Source organism: Thermobia domestica, chromosome 3, assembly GCF_964235325.1.
Source record: "Thermobia domestica chromosome 3, izTheDome1.hap1.1, whole genome shotgun sequence".
NCBI classification, from domain to species: Eukaryota; Metazoa; Arthropoda; class Insecta; order Zygentoma; family Lepismatidae; genus Thermobia; species Thermobia domestica.
In genome coordinates, this window is record NC_137456.1 from 151,375,293 (window position 1) to 151,396,547 (window position 21,255).

At 34.5% G+C, this 21,255-nt stretch overlaps 1 protein-coding gene across 1 annotated transcript in view; it reads left to right on the forward strand.

Moving 5' to 3' along the window:
- Nucleotides 1-21,255, forward strand: part of LOC145680812 (uncharacterized) — a 90,326-nt gene that overhangs the window by 59,241 nt on the left and 9,830 nt on the right. The window contains exons 5-8 of the mRNA XM_081751886.1: nt 1,995-2,117; nt 5,004-5,126; nt 8,762-8,884; nt 11,273-11,395. Coding sequence (XP_081608012.1) covers nt 1,995-2,117; nt 5,004-5,126; nt 8,762-8,884; nt 11,273-11,395 — 492 coding nt within the window. The remainder of the gene's footprint in view (nt 1-1,994; nt 2,118-5,003; nt 5,127-8,761; nt 8,885-11,272; nt 11,396-21,255) is intronic.

The window sequence follows — 21,255 nt, forward strand, 5'->3', positions numbered from 1 at the left end:
TTGGAAACTGTGGTTGAGATATTCTTTCTATCTTCAGGATTTCAGTCTTTCATAAGTCTTCCTCGCATGCCACGTTCTGTTATTCCAACCAACTGATTATTTCCGCCTTTCTGGAACTCCCTTGAAGGTCTACTTGCTTGTATGCAGTAATAGAGAGCCATATCAATTATGACACTTCCCCCTGGAGGAATACTTTGTAGCAGTTGCCAATACTTGCATAAATCTGTAACATCAACTAAAAATATCTTACAGTTCCATTAACACTTTTTGACTCTCCTTCTTTAAATTTATTTAAACTACAGGGCACGAAGAACTAGCGAATGTGGCGTTGTTGTTCCAAGGAAGAAACCTTCATCATTGACGAAATGTGCTAGTTTTTCCTTCATTGAAATTTTGTCATGAGTATAATAATTATATATATGCCTGCTAATTGTGTGTCCAAACATATGACAGGTTTCCTCTTTCTACAGCGTTCCCTTGGGATTCGAAATGTATTGTCATACTTGCCTGTTTCTATAAACTTTCCTTTCGTAATTGCAGACTTCGTTATTTATTGACTCAGTTGTAGCCACAGTTCTGCGAACAACAAGAATACTTGACAATAAATATCAGCTATTCTCTCTCTTTCGCAAACTATTCTTTCTTAGTCCAATCTCCCCTAGCTCAATTTACAAACACATTGTTCTGATTAGCTGTTATAGCTTTACATAATTAATACATTGGTAATCTTGCGCAGCTTCTGATTTCTTTTCTGCACAGAGAAAAATCCGTTATCCGGACAGCGGTATATTGTACAAATATACGGTATCCTCTTGCTTACTATGGAAATCAGTACGGAGCATACGTTATCCGTATGCCACCCAGGCACTGCCCTTAGATGTTACATAATGCTGTTGCAGGATGTCTGACGTCTAACAGTTTTCCGTATATCACATACATATGCTTATGTTACCTTCGTCAGCTATATGTTATATACGTCCATTTATATGTGAGATCCTGACCGCCTACATTGTTTCATACGGAAAGTACGTATAGGTGGAACACTTATACAGAAAGTATTATAAAACATGCGTTTTCAGTTATACGTCTGCGGTACGTATAGTCCAAAAACTACAGGAATTACGCATGTAACCTATCTTTTTAAGTACGCCACCTACATTTTTTTAGTGTGTGAAAAAAGAGAGCTACTGAAGATTTGTAGAGTGGCCAAAAAGTATTTTCTTCTATCACCGACAGTAAGACAAATATGTACACAACTGTTTCCTGTAGTGTGATCAGTTCTCCCAACTAAAGTGAAGCCAACTAACATTTTGATTTGATTTCTCTCTTTTATTAAAAAAAAAAACTACTGAGTTGTCCTGGTTAATACTAGTAGTAGTACTTTATATGAAGCAATCACCTATTAATGTTACCAGATTTTAACACCTTGCATGACCGACTAATCACAAAATACTTTTCGAGCACACTGTATTAAACGTGACTTAGTAACTACAATTTGCTTGGGAACAAACTTGTTTAGTAATTTTATGATAATGTGGAAAGGTGTTTTATTTCATTATGTCATAACAGTGATGTCTTGTCGAATTTAATTATAGTCGTAACAAAAACTATAATTTTGTGTTTAACTACGTATTTTTTTAGTTTTTAAGAACATGCCAATGTGTAATTTTATCAACGATGGCGGAGAGTGACAGGTCTCCTAAACTTGAGAGAAAGCGTATGTTTGATGATGCTCTTGAAAATACATGTATTGTACTTTACAGCAGTTTGCCTTGCTTTTATTTTACAAACTGTGGACCAGTCTGGAATCATATTGTGTTGAATAATACTATTTGATACTGTAAAAATTTAATGAGGGTATAAATCTGCATACTCTACTATTCAAGTTTATCAATCATAACTCATTATGAATATAGAAATTTTTGTATTACCTAACTAAACCAGTTATTAATACATACTTGGCAATACATAATTTCTCCGTTTCCTCTTATTAGCTAACCGTACATGTAAACCAGATGAGTTTCGATGTGGTTCTGGAGAATGTATCCCAAAGAGATGGGTTTGTGATGGAGGAGATGATTGTCGTGACAAAAGTGATGAAGCAAGTAACATTTGCGGTAAGCTCATATATAGTTTATCTCTAATTTTTTTTATACCTTGTACATGTTCTTCACACTGAAGAGAAACGAGTTAATGCATAATATTTTAAGGGTGTACAAATACACGTACTGGTTTGAAAATATGTCCCAAGTACAAATTGTTCAATGATTCGTGAAAGCTTAGAAAACCACTTTTGAAAAACTTACTCAACGTCAAATCGTAATCAATTTCTCGACATCAATACATTCAAAGAATTTATAAGTACTATCGATTGCTCAAGATACATATTTTAAGCCATGAAAATTAAATTTTGACAATCACATTTGCAGTAATGAAATCAACCGTATCGAATTCCACCTGATTATGTCAAAGAGATTCAAAAAGACAGGATTCAGCTAGTTAATCAGTTAAGGCAGTTAAACTTTTCTAACGTCTCAGAAGTTTGAATCTTGAAACCCCTCAGTTAGAGTTTCCTCTAGGTCACAACTTATATTAAATTTCTGGAAGCAAACGATAGATTTATCTTAGACAGCAAAAATATCAATATCTTTATTTCAAGTGATCAAAAATAGATTTATCATAAATATTTTATTCCTATCTGTTCTCCGTCTTTCTCGTTAAACTTGTAGTAACAAATATTTTAATGCCCTTCCCATGATTCGGAATACAATTATTCTAAAATCACATTCTATCCACAATACTGAAATACTAAAAAGAAGTGTGTTGGGGATGTGGCAAGCCTAAGGTCTAGTCAAAATTTATAATATTTTCTACGTTCTAGTTTGCTAGGTTTCGGAAACGGTAATGATAATTTTAGTACCATTGTACAAGTTGATTGTAAATCATACTATACAATGTAAGAAGAACGTATGCTCAATATTTAAACTTTCTACTCCGAACGGTTTCAGAGATATTATTAATAGGGGAAAGCAAAAGGTCTTACTCTTCCATCCCCACAATAAGGATTGTGTTTATCGGAACTTCGTTGTATTCACAATGGAACAGTCTTGGAAACCTCTGTTACGACTAACGACTTAATATATTATGTACTTAAGAGCTAAGAACTTCCCTATACTGATCAGATTTTATAAAACGCCATTTTACCCAAAGACATGTAAATCCTTTTAGAAGCTTCTAATAACAATAGATCATATGTGCAGAGAATAATGCCGTATCTATTCATTTGTATTTTCTTTTAAAAAATAAATGTTTCGTGAACAAATAAGGTAAAATGTATTGTTTATTGAGCCACATTTTATACGTGCGCCGCTAGGAAGATTTACCAGATTATGGTATAACGCATTACGTGTCAGTCGATGTAATTATTCAGAACAGGGATGCAAATAAGCAACAAAATTTTACTAGCCCAAGAAAAAACGCTACTAGCTTAATTCCACAATAGAAATCATTTACATACCCTCAGTATTTTCATGGTGATATTAAAACGCGCTCGCACCGATGAACCACTCGCCCCGGGCGAGTGGTTATTTGCATCTCTGATTTAGGACAATATTTATGAACGAATTTTTCTGCTTGTATTCTGCGAAGCAATCGTATTGTAACAGGAAATGTAACGGGACATTAATGACTCCACCTTGGTGTTTCATAGAATACAAATGGTCTGGATAGGAAAGTTGATATAAAATTTAGAAAAATTTATAAATCAAACATAGAAATTTAAATCAGACTTACTAATATGTACCCAAAACGATTTACTTCATTCACATTTATATTTATTTATTTATTTAAGAATCACCAGATACAGCTCAGAGGCCATTTTACACTGGATATCTAACAACAACAACAACAATGGAAAGGATTTGGGAAGGTATCGGCCAGGGCCTGTCTTAGTAGGTACCATGCTGGCATTTGTCTGGTAGGATTGAGGGAAACCCTGGAAAACCCCAATCAGGATGTCGGCAACGGGAATCGACCTCCCGAATGCGAAGCCAACGCTCTACCACTTGAGCTACTTCGCTCGATTTAGCTTTATAATCAACTTGGTCCCAAATGTTGATTATTCGGGATTTAAATACATACTGTTATCTGTGGCAGCCATTCAAACTGAGGAGCGCACCGTCTAGGTGAAGACATTTCATTAAGAGGGTAGAATGCAGGTCTTTAATAAAATATTTCTACTCTGTATTCTTTTATTATTGGAACAGTACTAATTGATGTATTGAACTCTCCACGTGCAGTGCTTTCCTTACGGCTTTCTTTGTGTGTTGAGATTGCATCCTTGTGTGGGTGAAAAAAGCTTTTTTCTTGTTATTACTGAACTTTCCTTATTCATCTAACCTTCTATAATTTAACTTGAGTTATGCTGATTTGCCAACTTGTCGGGAGTTCAGTGAGTTGATCGTCATGATGCTTTTCACGTATATGCTGTAGTAGAGACGTTTGAGCAGACTTTATCGTGTGATTTATTTTTCAACCATCATGAGAATTAATTTGTATGTACTCGTATGAGCATATATCGTATGGTCAATAGAGCATATTCGAGCCTTGAACTATTTAAACAAATCAAATAATCATTTTTAATAAAAGTTTTGGATCAAATTTAGGTTGTTAACTAAATCATCAATTGTTAACAACTATTACTTTCTTAATTGCGTTCTACAACTTCGAAAGTAAGTTTCGAAAACATTAACAAGGATGTTGGGTTTGTCATAAAATCAAAAATTTAGGTTATATAATGTACACTAATGAAGATAAAGGTATTAATGTAGCAGTTAAATGCCATTTTTATGTTATTGAAATGGAAGTTAATGTACTTTCATATTACTTACATCGACATTTTTCTATAGTAAAATGATCAAAATGACTGTATTATGCTGTATATATAAAATCCATCCTTGTTGCCGTATAGTTGTTAATACAAAGTACAATATATTCCTTGATAGGCAAAACAACATGCCCACCAAATTATTTTCAATGTGATTCCGGATTCTGCATAAGAGACTTTTTGGCGTGCGATGGGGACTATGACTGTGGTGATAGAAGCGATGAAGCGCATACTCTTTGCGGTAAGTAGCATTTTGATATTTCAGTTTCAGTAACTGCTGTAGTTACAGAATGATATCTGCGAACAAGATTGTGTTACATTCCGACATTAATTGCAATTATTGTAACTTTAATACACACACACACACACACACATATATATATATATATATATATATATATATATATATATATATATATATATATAGAGAGAGAGAGAGAGAGAGAGATGGCAGTTGTGGTTCTTGTAACTCCTGTTTCCCTTGACCTCTCGTGTTAGATTCATGCTTATCCTATGGTGAGAGTGTGACTACCGGGTTACTACGGAAATATATTACGTTCTCCAGTTGCGGCGGTTGGACGTTAAAAGGGAAGGGGGGGGCAAGACATGATCTGACTATTTGTTTATAAATGTTAGTTCTCCTGGTTGTTTCTCACAATTTGTTTTACGAAAGGTTGTATAAGTAATAGGATACTATCTTTTTCAGTTAAAATACCATATATCGCATTTCGTATTTTATTAAGTAAATTGACAAGAGCAACGCAAGTAGGTACTAACCCTTTATACTCTTAAGCAACGAAACTGTAAGAAGAGATTTGATTCCTTGTTTATGAACATCTTAAAATTCTGTTTGGAAAATTGTGTGATCAGATTATTGAATAACAAATTTGTATAAGAAATAAATAGGAAAGATAATATTAATCATAGTAAATGATGCTTGTTTTTCAAAAGTTATATTGAAACTGGGGATTAATGAACAACTTAATTTTTTATTCCGCACATGCTATTAAATGTATGTTATTACTCTTAGAAAATGAAAGACAATAAATATTACAAGCATATGCTACGACATTTAAAGAAATATTTGCTTTTGCAACTTCCCGAAACATGTCCGTTGCCGTTATGTTCAGTTTTCACTTTCTTGGAACACACCAAAACACAATACTTAGAATCACTCCACACTCAGTTATACAAAATAATCCTAAAATCTAGAATTATGTTGAATTCATTAAATTTAATTGCATATACACTCGTACAACCCTAAAACACACTTCTTCACTCGTATATTACACTACAAAACATTGGAAATTATAGAAATTGTTTATAATTACACTTTTTTTAATCTATGCTCTTTACTTTAGAAAGAAGAAAAGACATTTTAGGAACTGTCAATTTTTGTGCAATTAAAGAATAACTTGTGAAATACTTTTTTTTTTTTTTTTTTTTTTTTGAGAATTGTTTTCTCAATTATTTCAAACGCTTGACCTAACATATCGAGCCCTTGTATTTTGTTTTGTCTTCTTCACCATTAATGTGTTTTAATAGATGCATCAGCTATATAAGCCAAGTATGCTAAAAAAAAATGTGTGTATTTTGAATTACTTATTGAAAAATTGTATTATTTGTATTAAAATTGTAAAGAAATTTACAAATGGCGGATGCCGCCATTTGCATTTGTTAGTCGACTTTCAGCCCTTGTAAGAAGAAGTGAAAGTATGCTGGAATTGTTGTGTTCCAATAGATTAATTTTTGGATTATTTTCTGTGGCAATTAAAACGCAATTCCTGTAGTTTCCTTTACTCCACGGAAAGACAACCAATGTGTACTCACGCAAAGGCAAATATTATATGGTACCATTTTTTCTATGAACCAATAATACATTCAAAAAATTTACATTTCCAAATGAAACTATATGCAGTAATGGGTTACTTCAAAAAAGTGCAGGGCAACTGTCCCCTTTGCCCCCCCCCAATCGCCGCCCATGACGTTCTCATTGCAAATGCTGCGACATGGTGCTTCGGCGATCGTAGCTGTTTTGATTCATTACATAGAACACTCGAAAATTGGGAGCACTAACTTACTATTCTAATACGCTGCTGAACTCCTAACCTCAACTTGCTATATGTGGTCATCAATTTCCCATCAGGCTGCATTTGAAGAATACTACTTCCAAATTATTATATTCAATAACACATAATGTATGGCCAGATAATTTTCATATTCTTCCAAAAGACGTCTCTATTCATAATGATATGGTGGAAGAGGCATGGTTGATTACTTAATAATTTAATGCAATTTATCATACTATCGGATTGTTGAAAAATAAGAAAGCTCATAAATAGCTCATCGCTAATGGAAAAGTTTTCAGTGAAAATAAGAAAGAGATGGTACTTAGGTTAGAAACCATTACAGAACTTTGCGTCAAATTACAACTCCACATCTATTGAACGTTAATTGCGAAGTACGTAATTTCAAGTTGAAGTTTCTTGAACGAAACTGACAAGGATATTAAATTCAAGTTGGCGGACAAAAATATAGTATAATTTACATAAATCAAAAGGAAAAAATTAAGCAAATTCCTTCGAAAAGAGTCCCTCATTCTTATTTTTTTCTATCTATTCCCCAGTAATTCGTAAAATCTAGGAATTATTGCCTCAAAGTTGGACAACATATACCAACCTAACTTTGCTGGTATAATTGTCAGAATTTCTGGGCACAAAAACACATCGTGAAATGCGTCTGTTGATTTATGAGCAAATTGTGACCACAGGAATCATAGTGCCAAGCCATATATAGTACCCATATCCAATGGCGGATTTATGTATAGGTTAATCATGCTATAAGTTAGGGCTCCACGATCCAGGCGACCCCAAAAATTTAAAGAAAAAAAAGCTGAATACACATTTCCAAAATACAAGATAAAAAGAAACTAAACGTACATTCAACAACAGTGATTTGTATTTATAGATTGAGAAGTTTTTTTTTTTTTTTTAACTACCCTTTCCGTTTTTGCTAAATAATGTAAGTCATAAAATCATAGCATCAAAGTTTCCTTTCGAACTAACTAGTACGAAGAACGGAAGGACAAAAGACCTGAGTATAATGAAGTTTCTATTTACGCAAGGCTTATTTATAAAATGTAACACCTATATAAGATCATATATGCATTCTATTATATAAAAGAGAACGCACAAATCCTTTGTTCCCTCATCACGCTAATACGGCTGAACCAATTTCTTTTATTTTTGGGGGGTTATTAGGATTTGGACCCTAGATGGTTTTTATCATATCACTTTAATTTTTAATTACCAGTGTCTTGAGATAATTGACCATTCAAGTGTCCATAACGTACAAATCCTTTGTTAGTTCATCATAGGTAAAAATAAACGTATTTATATGCAACCCGCATGACCGTGTCACTCGGCGGGTTAACATAAATGACAGGCGATATAATGTTAACATTTACTGCAATCTACTATGGTTTTTATCATATCACTTGAAAGCGAAAACTTCCGGGATGACCGCAGCGAAGCGGGGCGGGTTAACATAAATGACAGGCGATATAATGTTAAGATTTACTGCAATCTTCTATGGTTTTTATCATATCACTTGAAAGCGAAAAAGTAAAAATTATCTAAGTAACAAAGTTTATTGCGTTCCGGGGTGACCGCAGCGAAGCGGGGTGAACGCTGCTAGTACTGAATAAGATAAACAATAATATAGTTGTTCAATGTGACTCCAATTAATATTTTTACTCTTTAGTACTTAAAATAATCTTGTTACAGTTTGTCATCACAGTTGTAATTTGTGTATTACGTTGCAGTAAATCTTTGTTAAAATTACTGTACAATACAAAGAAACTTTCTCTCGTAATAGGTAATCGCACCTGTAAACCCGGTTATTTTCGATGTAATTCTGGAAGATGCATACACAACAATTGGGTCTGTGATGGGGACGATGATTGCGGGGATAATGGTGATGAATTAAAGAGTACTTGTGGTAAGTTAATCCATTCTTTTCTCTATGTGTTACGAGAATTTTCCTATTTTACTGAGTTTAAACTTAATTTGTTGATTTTTAACTGACTTAATGGTGTTAATTAACTTCTAAATAATATGGATTGGTTAGCTGAAATTAAGGGAAATTTCCTAGATTCTCCAACAGAAATCCCTTTTCTCATTACCGTTGCTCCCGTCATTTTATGTCCTGTAAAAAGTCTGTGTAAGAAGATTGGGTCATTTCCCAGTTGCCAGTGGTGTGTTCAATTCGGTCCAATAAAAAACGGAACAACAATCTAAAACTTGAAGCGCCTAATATCAAAATCGGCCACATCCATTTCGCTTAGTTTCGAATAATCTCGCAAAACGTGAAGTGAAGCTCCATATACACGCATACAAAGTCATATAGTTGAACTAGTTTTTTAGTATGAAATTTTAAGCTTTTAAACAAAATTCTGTTTCCATGGAATTTCTTTAAGTCAAACATATAACAAGCGATTTTTAACTCAATTTCGGTAAAAAAAAAAAAAAATGAATTTTGCTGTTTTAGATACTAGGCGCCTCACTTTTCTGTGTATCTGTATTCAAGAGCGTTTGTACTTAGCAATCGAAAGATTTCACTTTAGACTAATATGCACCAATTCAGAATCTCGTAACAGTAATCACACATCAAAGCATGATGATGTTACAAACTACACTGTGTCTGATAAATAAACAAACTTTTTACATGCAGATAATGAACAAACGGACAAAAGTTAGAGAATAAATGTTTAAATAAGATAATTTAATGCTAATTTGCCGTTATTTTGCTCATATATATGATGCTAATAGTCTTATACATAAAATAAAAGCAATAAACGAATTTATCGGTTTTGAAGGGTATTTAACCCTGCAATACGCGCGCGGATTTTTGTGACGTGGATAGTCGCGCGGGCTACCACTGTAGCCCATTTGTTTTTTATTTTATTCTGTTGCCTAGTTTTGTTAATATTTCTGTCTTTCTTGTAGAGAATTGTTTTTATAAACTGTTTTAAGAGTTTTATACACAATTTGAGAAATATGTTTATTTTGAAAGCTATGTGTCTACTAAGAAGACCAACACCATTCTTTTCAAAAGTGATACAGGAATAAGACTGTAAAATTTATTTGTATTTATCAATAAATGGACCAATCTGGCGTATTTTAAACTTTCCTTCATCTAAACATACGTGTTAGAATTCTTTAAAAATTAAGTAATTATTCAAAAAATTTACAAATATTACAAATAAACGTATTATCCATAAAACATATACCTTTTCAGCAAAACGAGTTTCTGGTACCAAAGTTTGATTACGATTTTGCATAATTTTACATATGCTATTTACACTCATATATTTTTCTGTTTATGTTTCCGTATTCATGTCCTTCTAAGCATGTTCTGCACACAAGTGGTAAGTGGTCAATGCACACTTTCCATCAAGCATTGACCACTCATCAAAAGCATCAAAATGTCAATAAGGGCACGTACAATCTCGTCTGTAAGTTTTGCATCACGGTTAAGTACAAATCTCAATCTAACACTGTCAATGTAAATATTGGTAAAATCAACCTTAAGTCTCAAAATGTTTGCATCTAAAAGCACTTTTAGATATTCAAGCTCCGACAACGCAGATCTACCCCCACCTTTAGGTCATTCAAAACGAAGCACAATATTATGAGCACGAGCGCAAATATTACGAGTAGGAGTGACTTTTTTCCATTTGAGATTGTCTTTTACTACATAATAATTTACTTCAGAACTGTTTTTACTACTATTATCAACAGGTATCAGTGATTCCTGCCGCCCGGAATTCTCAGTCACATCTTCTGAATTTTCACTATGTCTGTTTCCGAAAAATGCCTTTTTGCGGTCTCAAAATGCTATCTATCGCCATCTAGAAAACATTCCTCATCAGAATTGGCATTTTGCAAACTCATTGACCATCTGATCAACACTCAAACTATAATGAAAAAACTTTGACGCTTTGGAACACCCGTGACATCAATAGTCGCGCGGGCTACAGATGTAGCCCACTAAATTTTCAAGCAGAATTACAATAAGCTCCTTTCGATTTTACGTTCGACCACACACTAAACACGCAGAATGATAGTTGATAGAAAGGTACTCTGACACCCTTTGAGTTATCATCTCGAATTACTTTGCGGCAAGGAAAACAAAAACGCCCGCGCGCGTGTTGGAGGGTTAATAATATAACAGTTACAAATGATTAAATTAATATTATTCCCTGTTTAACATAAATAATTATTTTCGTATTTTGTATCAATGTAATGTTGGAAATTGTTATATTATATGACATAAACGTTGTGAATATATATGTTAAAATATGAGGTATGTTTCCTCCCTTAATAGCAAACCACACATGTGACCCAGAGTTGTTTCGATGTAATACTGGAAAATGTATTCCACACTTATGGGTGTGTGATGGAAAGGATCACTGCGGCGATAGAAGTGATGAAAGAAAGGATGTTTGTGGTAAGTTTATACATAGTAATTTTTACTCTTTGTGCTAAGCTACAAAGTAATATTAATAATATTGCACATTATTATGAGAATTCCTTCATAGAATGTACCCTCAACGTAGAGAAAAGAGCGAAGCTAAAAGATCAGTTCATGTTTTGGTTCAATAGATCGTGCTTACATGTGAAAAGTCCTTTGTCTATCCAGTCAACGGCATCGTTCACTGCGGGATTTGCGGCTTGTTGGTGGAAATCTGGTAAGAGGATATTTAATATGTGTCTCCTCCCTAATATATTGGACATACAGGGAAAATAAAAAATAAATGGAAATAATTTAGGAGGTGCACCGGAGCACGTGCACCCCCCTCTCCGTTGTGAATATACACTATCTAAAGTGAGAAGCTAGTAGTGAAAATAGCAATACATTCGGAAAATGTCATGTCATGTTTCCGTTTCGGGCTTAAAAGAAAGCGAAGCTTTGCAAAAATAATAGTTGAAGTCAATTCCTCATACACACCACAGATGTCTATAGGCATTTACAACATTTAAATTTGATTCAAATTTACTGGTAATTATTAGTGTACCCCCGTCAGAAAATCCTGGATCCGGCCCTGTATATATATGACGCCAGAAATACATTCTTTCCATTTCTCTTGGACCACATAGGCTTAGTGATGGGTAAATTCCTGGTAAGATATTTTTCGGGAATATTCCCTGGGAATATTCCCGGGAAGATTCTCAAAAATGGGAATTTTCCGGGAATTTATGTACAATCACAAAGAAATTTGTATTCTATTACTATATTATGATTTCAAAGTTAAATTCGTTTTTATGTCACAGTATACTATTACTTTTGTCCCCAGGGGAGTCTTTAGAATGTATATCTGAACGATGTTATGTTATTTTATTAATATTTTATTATATTTAGAGAGTACGCAAAATTGATATTTATTTAAGATATGTTTCAAAATGTATTATGCAAGTAAATATGTTTCAAAAATGGTATAGTAAGTCCTCATACTTTTAAACCGCTAAACAGTTTAAATTTACATGTTAGTGGATTTTCTCAACTTCTACTACTGATATTCTAAACATATTAAATTTTTAAATGTTATAAACAAATTAGGTTGGGTAACTGCCAGAACACACCTGTCCCACTATTTTGTCAGCATTTGCGCATAAATATGAATGTTCACAATATTTGCAAGATATTTTCCAGTCTTTATAATTGTGCATGTAACATTGCCACACACGACTTTTCTGCCTGCACATTTCTCGAAATTCCATGCGTTAATTCACATGTAAAAGAAGTTCGAGTACCTCTTCAGAAATTCGAGTCAGAGAGAGGAGACAGACTGACGTCTATTACTAACGGTGGTTCAGAGTTTATTAATAGTATTTCATTTCTATTTCTACATAATTCTACATTACTTTACAAAATGGTTTCTTTCCATCATTTGTAAATGAGTTCTTTGCTACTTTTGGCGGGTCATATTTTGCACCTACTTTTTTGTGATATTCTATTCCGATGTTGTTGCTTTATGGTTTCATACGTTAAATTACGTTACCAACATTAAATTTAGACAGCATTGCCGAGCGAGCGTTAGCGAGTGAAGGCGGGTAAGTCCCGCAGGGTACGTTGTTTTCTATCTTCGTTACCAATAATTCACTTTCTTTTCTCACATTCGATTTACCTTTACGGTTTGTACAAATCCCTACTGCCCTCAAAAATATGTTCGATACTTTCTTGACTACTAAACACTACTATCAACTCATTTCTTCCGTAAATCATCCTACTTTTTGCTAGTTTTCGCCCCCCCCCCAATACAAAACAATTACTCTTTTTTAGTGCAAATGGAAATGGAACTTAAAAAATCATATTATTAATTATATAATACTGTCAAAGAATTTTAAATTTTTTAACCTTCAAATTCTTTAAAACCTAGAAGTAAGTCATAATATATTAACATAAAGTAATTAGTCATATACTTCTTATAATTTGGAAGATAAAGTAAAGAAATTGAAATAAATTCCTTCCCGGGAATTTATAGGCCAGGGAAAAAACCCGGGAATATTCCCATTTTTTAAATTCCTTCCCACCGGGAATATTCTCACTGCCCGTCACTACATAGGCTGGATGTTGATTGTATGGTGAGAATGTGCCTACGTGATTATAAGAAGAGTAACACAAGTTCTCTTGAACTATATGACTGTACAGAAAATTTTACTTTATTATGTTTTATATACCATAGAAAAAAAAAACATTTTCAACTTTGGGTTTAAGATCTCATTTCGTAAAAAGATCAAATGTATGTGCATCGGACCGAAAATCAACCTACGTCAAAGAATGCAGTCGTCCAGATAAATATCGTTATTCCTCTGATATCTTGTGATTAAAAAGGATATACGACGAACAAACATGTTAAAAATAATATTTGTTCTCGAATACAATTACATTGAAAATGGCACTACTTTGCAAGTACCTATAATCTTAATTACAGATTCTACTGAACGGTTTCCAACTGTGATTCATTAAATCTGCATTATAAAGAATGGAAGGTAACACTAACTGTAGAAACGATTGTAACTTTTTCATTAAAACGGCTGAAGTAATTTGTTTTAAAGATGTAGGTTTCATTTAGAACATTATCATCTTTTTTGAAACTGTAACCAATCCACATGTATTGTTACATGCCTAGACATGATATACTTAACTTTGTACAGCACTAAATCGTGTAACAGATACAAAACTCAGTTTCATCCTCAAAAGTTAAATTTTTAATGAATACAATTACTATAATTTAAAATTTCATAATTTTTTCTATTATTTCTAGAACAAATATAATAATACCTCTCATACATTCTGACAAGTTACACATAGAAAAAAATATACTTCTGAGAGAAACACATAAAAATTTATGTTTTTTTCAGATTTTACTACAGATTCTAAACAACTAGATTGGCCTTAGTAATATTCTTCATGTCTTATTAGTCTATCTCCTTTGCTCTTTTAACTTTTATATGATTCTTTGCCAGTACTTTCATAGATATAGATGCTTCCTTTTTGACACGATTTCGATCCATATTCTTGATAATCGCTGTTGTGCAATACTTTGTATTGGCATTAATAAATTAATTTTGAAACAGATCAATTTAATGTTCTAAAAAATACCAAAACTTCAAAAATAAACGAAATATTATATGTGAGGATTGTATAAGGTATTCCTTAGCTTGTGCATTACTAATCCGTTGTAATATTGACAATATAATATAACTTTTCTCACATGAGGCACGGTGGTTCAGTGGTAGTGCGCTTACGTCTGGTGAGTGGGTTCCCTGGTTCGATACCGACGAAGTAAGTTAGTGGTGGACAATATCGTGTCCATGGGCTTTCTCTAGTACTCTCCTTTACTTTCATATTCCCATTACACCAATTCTTCTATCATCATTCACTTCCTTTATCGTTGTCTCCCTTGGCCTAACAGGGATAATTGTAGCACGGTAAACTGACTATTTCAATTGCATCAACTGCTTCCACTTTTTTATCTTATAAAAATTCATCTTATGAATTTTTTTCTCATATAGACGTCTGCTGACAGGTGCTTTATTGTATATTCTTCTATACTTCGCATTCAGTCCAACAATTATGATCTAAAATGGCAAATATTTCTTTGTTGAAACACGTCGGGGATAGTAGCTTTTGTATGACGAAACTCACTGAAGATATTTACGAACTTTTTGTAATTTGATGTTTGAAGGCATCTTCGTTCCCCAGGTGCTTACGAATATAATACTAAACGGTGCAGAACACTTCTTTTGTATAACATATTGTATAAAAACCTTATTTTCAACTGAAATATGCAAGAAACGACGTTTGGATATCTCTTGGCTCTCATCCGCCACATCTATCTATGTAATACATATCCGTCACTTGATGAACTTGTTGTTTGACAGGGTTTTCTTGTCTTTTTCTTTGTTATCTGTTTTTCTTTAATATCAAGTAAACCAGCGAATACATAATTTTCCTGTTGTAGTCACCCATAGCGCAGTAGCTTTGGAAAACACTTTAACAATCTTCCATTGAATACACCTGGTTGCATATTTTTACATTTACCGGTCAGCTGAAACATCCGAACCTGAATATGTTTTTCCTATGAAGTGGTACCGTAAATGATATCCTTGGGTTTCTTTTAACTTTTTTCTATCCTTGAAAAGTTCTTGTACTCTCTTTTAAACCTCGAAATTTCTCCTGAATTTTTAAAAATAATTTCACGTGAATTACTTGATAGGTGAGTTACATCTCTAGTACAAAAAATGTGATGTTGATGATCCTGGTGCTTCATATTTATAATTCAGATGTCGACAATCTGAATTTTGCGCAGGAATTTTATTAGACATACTTCTTTCTGTCGAAGTTCTTTTCTCAAGTTTTAGTTTTTGGTACACTTCAAGGTTTTGTTTTCTGTGTTTGCTTCCTGCTACACTTTTGCCATTTCTCTTTCACTTCGTTGCTACAGTAGATGAATCACATGAAGAACTTGTCACATATAACGAAGGGTAATTCTCATGTCTGAAACGGAAAGCTAAATTAAAAGCAACAAACCAACAAACACAACCACCACATACACAAACGCACATGGACATGCATATTCTCAGACTCACCTACATACATTCATATACAGGGTATACATGGGCATATGCAAAAACATCCACACGTATACATACATACATTACCAAATGACGCATCAATAGGCCTAATTTTAAAATAACAAACATTTTTAAAAAATATAACTAGTTTCTTGAAAGCAAAATATTCTCTGAATGATTTCCATAGATGCTTGGGGTTGCGGTAGCTCAGTGGTAGAGCGTTCACCTCTGATGTATGGGGTCCCTGGTTCGACCCCAGCTTGCGCTAAATGAATTTTGTGGTGGACAAACACCGTGTGCGTGGGTTTCCTCGGGGTTATTCCTTTTCCTCCCACTTTCTTCATTCCACCATTTCATTTATTTCTCATCATCACCGTCTCCTTTAGCCTAACCGGCATAAGAGTGGGATCTAAAACAAAGATTTCGTTTCAGTTTTTCCAGAGATACTTATTATTTTTTTTTTTAATGAATGATCTGAGAAATATTGAATCAGTTGCATTAAGGAAATTTTAGGTTTTCTTTCTTTCTTTTTTTTTTTTTTTTTTTTTAATGTTTCAAATCAAAGTGATAGTTAGCTTAAGCTTGTAACTCTAAGGAAAATGACGTCACTCGGGGAGCACACAGCCTGGGGAAATAATTTGGAAGGTAGTATAACGACTCACCAAGGGTAGTCGTTAACCTGGTTCGATCGTTGATATATATGAATCTCGAGTGGTAGCAATTGTTTGCATGTAAAAATATCTTTAATAATTATATATACTATTATTCTCACCTTTTCTATAAGAATTATAAAGTCGATGAACGGTACTAAATGGTTTATTACGAGGGCTGCTATATATATTTCTGGCCTAATAATGAAAATACGAATATTTATCAACGAAAATGGTTTTATTGTTTTTCAAAATATTCTCCATCAAGATTTATACACTTTTGCATGCGCTCAAACCAATTTTCGAAGCACTTTTTCCACTCCGATTGAGACACCTCCAAAACATGGTTTTTGAATGCTTCAACAGCATTTTCTGGCGACGAAAATCGTTGACCACGCATTTTTTTCTTGATGTGTGGGAATAAAAAGAAGTCATTGGGTGCCAAGTCAGGGCTGTACGGCGGATGACCCATCACTTCGACGTTTTGGCCGGTCAAAAATGCGCTGGTTTGAGCCGATGTGTGAGAGCTCGCATTGTCATGGTGCACAATGATTCGTCTTCTCTTGTTCATTTTTCGAATTTCTCCGAAGACTTCAGGCAAACAAATGGTGGTGTACCACTCAGAATTGACCGTCCTACGTTGCTCAAGCGGAACAGTCGCCACATGACCAGTTATGCCGAAGAAACAGGCGACCATTTGCTTCGAAGTGCTTCTTCCACGAACAACTTTCGTTGGATTTGGCTCGTCTTGGAAGACCCACACGGTCGATTGCTGTTTTGTTTCGGGCTCATACGCATAGATCCATGATTCGTCACCTGTGACGATCTTATAAACGTCTTTTGAAGCACCGCGATCGTATTTTTTCAGCATTTCTTTACACCAATCCACACGAGCTTTCTTTTGAGCGATTGTCAAATTGTGCGGGATCCAACGAGAACAAACCTTTTTTACGGCCAGGTGTTCATGCAATATCGAATGTATGCTGGTGGAAGAAATGCCTAGGCATGCCTCTATCTCACGGTAAGTCACATGACGGTCTTGCATTATCAGTTCACGTACGGCATCGATGTTTTCTGGCACAACGGCTGTTTTTGGACGACCTTCACGGAATTCGTCTTTGAGCGAGCGTCGGCCACGATTGAATTCGTTGTACCAGTTTTTCACAGTGCTATAGGATGGTGCTTCGTCGCCATACAAAGATTTAAGTTCATCGATGCACTCTTGTCGTGATAATCCACGTCGAAAGTTGTGAAAAATGATCGCACGAAAATGTTCACGAGTTAATTCCATTTTTTTGCCAAGTTGATTTCTTCAAGTACCTGTAAAAGAAAAAAAAATTGTCGTAAGTCAAAAAGTTCTGAGTACATTTATGCTACAAAATGTCAAACTTTCCAATGGAAATGTCAGATTGCACCTGGCAACACTTAGTGTTGCCTAGGCCAGAAATATATATAGCAGCCCACGTAGTTGATCCACTTTATAATATATTTTCATTCAAACTGTCATGCACACAGACATGATGATTAGGTATCCATAAACAATTACATAGCAACTAATTACATAACACTCTCAATATCTCTTACAGATATTAAAAACATTCTTCTTTTGTTAATATTAAATTAACATTCTATTAAGTATAGTGCACATGTATGAGCACTTTCTGCCCAAGGTACAGGTAATTAATAATCTATCCAAAGTATTTCGTTATATAAAATGTCGCCCGACAATTGGACTGAATATAAAAGTCATAAGCGAGCTTGGCTTTTATCTTCAAGAACCACTGGTTCGTTTACAATAATGGTCTTACATTACATATGTTCATCACATTTTGATCGCCCCTCGTATGTATCTTCATTACATATCATAGATATAGATACATTTATAACAAATCTTTCACTTCATTAATACTTAACTTTTATTACATTAATTATATTTATTTCATTATCATTCATTACATTATTATTATATTTTATTATTAAAATGTCGTCGCCCATTTATTTAATCTTTGAAGGGTGCGAAGTCAAAATCGTAAGAAGCAATTACAGTTAAAACATGAGTTACCATTATCCAGGGCGCTTTATATAATAATTATATTGGGTGATATTTTAAAATAAACATTGGATCAATAAGGCATCAAAATATAGAAGAATCTCATTCAAGACAGTCGTTGAATAATTAACTTAATAGAATGAATTTTATACTTAACATAATCTTTGGCAGTTAAGTTTTCAACACAAATCAATCTAATATAAATAACCTTTGCTTTTAATCATTTATGAATCGAATTATAGTTCTTCACATTAACAAGAGAGAATTAAAATCATTTGAAAATTAACTTTCCAGTCTATCTAAAACTATATCTAAGCACTTCAAGTATTCATAAGAGTCGGTTTTTTTTTTTTTTTTTTTTTACTGTTTACCCGTCAAAGGGGTACACCCTTTCTTGGGAAAGAGAGGAGGGCTAAATTTACGGAAGAAAGGAAAGCTATGTATGGTCTATGGGTAGTTTGGGATCAAAGGTGTATTATTTATTAATCTTTATTAAGCATCAATTGTCTAGTAATTTCTACATAGGAGATTTCTCGGATTTCAGGATTTTTTTTTTTTAAATCTTTATTAAGCATCAATTGATCTGCAAGGTGTAGATAGATCTGCATTCAAGATCATCGCTTGCTGAAAGAAAATTTGACATATACATACATATATAGAAAAAGAAGCGAAAGTGACGATGATGATACAGATGAAATGAAAGAAACGATAACAAAAAATATATAGTAGTTAAGTGTAGGCAATGGGCATGTATCGGGTTTATATGAAATGAAGTGCAGTAGACGAGACAACACTTAGAAGCTGTTAAAGTAACAAATGAGGGTTATCTTCTGTCTCGGGGCAACTCGAGACCAATGAGTGACAAGTGGAGGCCCTGGTTAGTAAGGAAGGATATCACAAGTGCAAAGATGGATAAACGTAGTGAGAATAATGATGTGGATGATATATGTCATATTGTAGTTTGTGAGGATCATTGGCAGGGAGAGTCTGAGAGTACAAGGTCATAAGATGTTGAAGAGGAGTATATATATATTTTGGAGGAACGTCATGAGCCATGTCAAGATGGATAGTATCAAAAAATACAGGATTATCGGAGCTCATGCGCTTGGTGATGTACTTAGTGCGTAGAGACTCTATATGGTGTAGAATAGGAGGAAAGGTGATACGGTGGTAGAGTGGAGCCGTAGGGAAAGGCAGGCGAATACGGAATGCAAGGCGGATAGCGTGTCTTTCGATAATCTGGAGGCGTTCATAGAAGAAGGCTGGTGCTGATATCCATGCAGTGTGTCCATGAGTTAGAAGAGGGCGTAAGAATACTTTGTATGTGGTAAGAATGGTATGAGGGTGCAATCCCCAAGATGTGCCAACTAATTTTCGAATAAGGTTGAGTCTGCGTGTACTTTGTAATTGAAGTTTCCGCTCGTGTGGTTTCCATTGAAGTTTGCGGTCATAGACTACTCCTAGATAAGTAATCTGCTTCGCGGAAGGTATGGTAGTACCATCAATGGTAAGGTCGAGGCGATTTGGGTTTCGTCTAATACGCGAGCGTCTTTGTGGAGACTGAAAGACTATTGCTTGCGTTTTGTCAGAATTGACAGTCAGTTTCCAATGAGTGCACCAGTCAAGAAATGAATTTATAGCAGGCTGTAAAGTTCGATTGATATGCTGTACAGTAGTGCCCAAACATAGAAACGCCGTGTCATCAGCAAACTGAAAAACTTTTACGTTTGGTGGCAAAGGGGGCATATCTGCTATGTACAGAAGGAATAACAGAAGTGATAGAACGGAGCCCTGTGGTACACCACAGTGTAGAAAGATTGGATATGATAGAGCGCTATTGATAGTAATGTATGCAAGCCTAGAGGTAAGAAATGAGAGGATGAGCCGTATGTAGCACATTGGAAGGCGGAAACGGTGAAGTTTATACAGAAGCCCCATATGCCATACCTTATCGAAGGCTTTTTCCAAGTCAAAGAGTAAGAGACATGAGGGCCGAGATGAATTGTAATGATTGCTAATAGTAGTGGTAAGCCGAAGAAGTTGATCTGAGAGGCTGATGGCAGGTCTGAAGCCGGCTTGGTGAACTGGCAAGAGGTTATAGGTAGTGAGATGGGTATGAAGGCGGTTCACAAGAATTTTTTCGAAGATCTTACTAAAGCACGAAGTAAGTTGAATAGGACGATAGGACGAGAGAGCCTGAGGGGGTTTATTGGGCTTAGAAAACAAGAGTATTTTAGAGACTTTCCATTGAAAAGGGTAAAAGCCGGTACGAAGAATGAAATTATAAACGGAAGCAAGGAAAGTATTGAAGGAAGGAGGTGTAGCTTTGATGAGGCGATATGTGACTTTGTCGAAACCAGGTGCAGTATTTCGTTTAGTGTGGAGTACAGTGCCAATGTCGGAAGAAACGATTGGCTGAGTGAGAGGTTGTGCAGGATCAATGGAATGATTGCAATGAGGGCGTAGTTGCGGTCGGGTAGGATCTGTTAGGCGTTCGATATGTCGGTAAAGCTGAGTGGCAAAATGATG